Raw genomic sequence first — 3962 nt, 5'->3', positions numbered from 1 at the left:
AAAACACAGACATAAGTCTGCCTGCACACAGACTTGTTTTGCTTGTAAACGGCATGCTCAAGTTCTGTTCTGAAGTGCAGAGGGTGGAATAACAGGAAGCATCTGGAGAAACAAATGAAGTAGCTGTTCTTTTTTAGAATATCTCCTACCTGGAATTACTGGAACATGCATCTGCAGTGATGCAGATTACTGGTCATCATATGTTATAAATATCACACCCCACCTATTGTTCGGGGGAGATCGAGGCTGATGTTTTGCAGAGCCCATCTTCACCACATATATGTGTTTTAATAAAATCATTGTTTTGACGCACTATGGACCTTCAGTCGTATGTCTCTTTTCTCAAATAGGAATCAGGACACAGTTCAGAAGCCTCATTGTTCATGAAGATTGTTAGTTCACTGTAGTGATCTGAAACCAGACTTTCTTGTGTAAGGTGAACATGATACCACACTACAGTCGTTTATGCACAGTTTAAAGATAAAAGACATTTTATGAATATTTTAACCTTATTTGACCTTGAAGGAGAGGTCAGACATCAAATGTGACATGATATTTAAAATCTTTATGAGGTGCTCTAAGTAATAAGGATTTTTGCCCATTTTTAACCAACAAATCGTTAAGTTGACCATGAAAACCTTGTTGGATGTAAGCCAAATTTTAATAGGTTGTTGACATGACCCCACTCCAAACCCTTACAAAGTTTTACCAGAATTCATTCAAAACTTTTCAAGGTACAGAATGACACACAATACCAAAAATCTTATGAGGGGGGCAAAACCAAAACAAAACATAGTTTGAGCAGTATTTGTGTGTGTGTGTGTGTGTGTGTGTGTGTTTTAACTTCAAGTATACTTAAAGAAGTATACTTAAGTATACTTTAAGTATACTTAAAGAATGATATATACATGATGATTTTATGGTTTGTCACTGCTCTTATCCAGTGTTGGGAAAGTCACATAAAATTTTGAGTCCTTTATGATCACGAGGGCCTCTCCATTTTTGGTCTCATCTGTTACCAGCTCAAGGATGCACTCTGCTACCTCGGTTGCACTGCGTCAAAAAAGATACAATATGCATTTTAAGATTATTTTAAATCCAGTTGTAGAGGGGGAAACCCCCCAAAATGTTGATGTTGTAGGGGTTACTACAAACAAAGACTTACGTTAACACCCCAAGCTTCTCTCGCATCTGAAGTCTTGCATCTACCAGGTGGGCAAATTGGCCCATTTGAGATTTGATTTCAGAGATCAGGTTTGTTTGAACAAAACCTGGGCAAATAGCATTGACGCGTATACCATAGTCTGATGCTGCAAAGGCAGCCTATTGGAAAAAAAACAACAACATATAGTTAGGCTTTTTAAGTTACATTTCATCTACATAGAAAGCGTAGTGTGAGGATAAACAACAAGTGTTCTTTGTTTCAACATTTGCATTTTTGAAGTTCAGTGTCCAAAGATTCCAAATTTAAAGATGAAGTCTGAAAGATTCTGCACATATCGTGGATGTGCACAATGTTTGCACATTTTTCTAATTTATGCCTCTGTACACCTCCACACTGGATTACAAATTTAACCATCCAAAAAAATTGTAGTAACCGTTTAGGAACATTTTCAGACAAAAGTAATTAAACAAACTACCACAAACTGTTTGCCAGTGTAGAAGTAAAACCAGAGTCAAATTTGGGGTTGTCTGTCCAGAACCAGTACAGGTTTGTTTAAAATGTGTTCATGGAACAGGACAATGCTCCCCAAGCAGCAAATCTACGACAGAATGGCCCAAAAAGAAAATAATGAAGGACTTGCAGTCAAAGAGATCAGTGCATAGACAAATACCTGCAAACTTCCATAAACCTGAAAAAATGTTGTAAAGAAGAGCGAGTTAAAATTTCTCCCCAACAATGGGAGTCATACGTGGATGGTTACTGGATATTATTGCTGCTAAACGGTGGCTCTACAAGCTGTTGAATAATGTGGTGTTTTTCACTGCAGTCCTGTGAACGCTTTCTTTTTCACTTGATGTTATGTGCGAGCGCTGCCTCAGACTGAACTGTGAGGTCAATGTGCAGGAAATGCCAAACAATAAAGTTAAAAATGAAAAAGTAAGGCAAACATTTTATTAGTATTAAATTTGCTCTAGTTTCAATTAATTTCTGCAGAAATTTGATAGATTTTTTAAAAATCTTCTTAAACAATCTCATGGGAGAATCTCTCTTACTGCAATGGATCGAGTGAATCCGACCAGCCCGTGTTTAGTAGCCGAGTAGACAGGAGCTGTAAGCAAAGGTCCAAGACCTGTAGGATGGGTTATATCAATCATTGTACAGGGTTTAAGTTTAGTGTTGTTAATGTAATGACATTTACAATCCTAGTCTGGTATGTCTCCAATTTGTCTCCAATTTGAATTTACAGTATTTACCTGCCAAGGATGAAACATTGATGATGACCCCTCCTTGACCTCCCTTCAATTTGTTCATGTGCTCCAGAGCCAAATAAGTTCCCCTAATAGAGCCAACCTACAGGGGGGAAAAAAACAATGTCATTTTGGCATCAGTTCATACAGTGAAAATCTGTTTTCTCTCTGTAAACACTTCATACAGTCATCTGCATACAAAACATTGTGATGAATAACAGGAAGAATAATGTAACCCAAGCCTACTAAATTTGGACTTTCTCAGGTTGCCAATTGTTTATTTCAGACTAACTAATAAAAGGAACAACATCTTTCTGAATGAATCAGCAATTCATAAATTTGAGGTATTAGAAATATAATTAATTGTTGTGCTTTCTCTTTCTCACAAGGTTTGTGGAGACCATATTCTCCCACTCAGACTCATCGAACATGCCGGCATTGTTGCACAAGATGTCGATTCCTCCAAAGGTTTCTACGGCTTTCTGAAAGGCAGCTGAGAGAGGAGAAAACAGTGCTTTACAATTATGCTAACCTTTGTACCTCCAACATTTATAATCTGATTTCCAATGTCATGTGTTTTACCTTTGAACTCCTCATCTGATTTTATGTTGCATTCCCTGAACAGCATTCGATCTGGTTCGTACTCTTTGCTCAGGGCTTCGACCAAACTCTCCCCTGCGGCTTTATTCTTATCCAGAAGTACAACCTGTTGACAGAAAGGAAAGATATGCTGTCAGTTTGTTAGGTACCCATCTAGGCTATTTGAAAACATATGAACTACTTTGACAGACTTGCAGTAATTAAAGGGTGTTGGTAAGTTCCGACACCGCCTACAGGAGTTGTGAGGTCGACCAGTTTTTATAAATCTTACTTTATTTTTGTGATTTTGCCTGTAGCTTGGTGAGCTGTGATGAAGCCCGGGTTGGGCATGCAGGCCACTGTTACTGTTGCTCGTAGTTTAATTCTGCACGTACACATAGTTAGATTTCACACCTACATCTCTGAATCTTATTGCACACATATATTTGGCCACGCTATGCCTGAGTATATTTAGAAGTTGTTTGTGCAGACCAGTGCGAGGCCGGTACAGAAATGGGGAACTATGGGCTGGGAGGTAAGTTAATATGCCAATTTTCATGACAATTGATCTTTCACTATGCAAATGTACTGTTTATAAGATTGGGAAAAGATGAGACTGAAGAAGTCACTTGGATGAGTGACGAAACGTGTCTCCCACTGATACGCTACGTCCAGATGAACAGAATCAATTCTTACTTTCACATAAGACTTTAGACTTATGTGAAAGAAGCACAGTTCTATATATAATCCTGTGTAATAATAAGTGGGTTCATCTTTCAGGAAGTTGGCTACAGTGAACTGCTTGCAGACTGACTGGTTTTCTGATTGAAGGAGAATCCATGTATTTGTTTTGTTTGAACTGCTTGAGGCAAATAAAGATTTAAAGACTAGATTGAGGCCATGTCCCTCTTTTATCTCAGAAGTAAAGAATCACATTCAGCCTTTTAGCCTTTCTTTTAGCATGATATCAT

General features: G+C 38.1%; 1 protein-coding gene across 1 annotated transcript; it reads right to left on the bottom strand.

Annotated features, from left to right (window-relative positions):
• Positions 1-642: 642 nt before the first annotated feature.
• Positions 643-3179, bottom strand: LOC102193325 (15-hydroxyprostaglandin dehydrogenase [NAD(+)]-like). The gene is made up of 6 exons (XM_005748308.2): positions 2995-3179; positions 2799-2905; positions 2419-2515; positions 2218-2294; positions 1166-1323; positions 643-1053 (listed from the first exon to the last, which is right to left on the bottom strand). Exons 1-6 carry the CDS (start codon positions 3038-3040, stop codon positions 918-920), a joined length of 621 nt encoding a protein of 206 aa, XP_005748365.1. The 5' UTR covers positions 3041-3179; the 3' UTR covers positions 643-917.
• Positions 3180-3962: the final 783 nt, after the last annotated feature.

This window comes from Pundamilia nyererei, unplaced genomic scaffold (genome assembly GCF_000239375.1).
Source record: "Pundamilia nyererei isolate P.nyererei 1_Seehausen unplaced genomic scaffold, PunNye1.0 scaffold00219, whole genome shotgun sequence".
Classification (NCBI taxonomy): domain Eukaryota; kingdom Metazoa; phylum Chordata; class Actinopteri; order Cichliformes; family Cichlidae; genus Pundamilia; species Pundamilia nyererei.
Note: the sequence above shows the minus strand (reverse complement) of the source record. Positions and strands in the feature narration are given on the sequence as shown.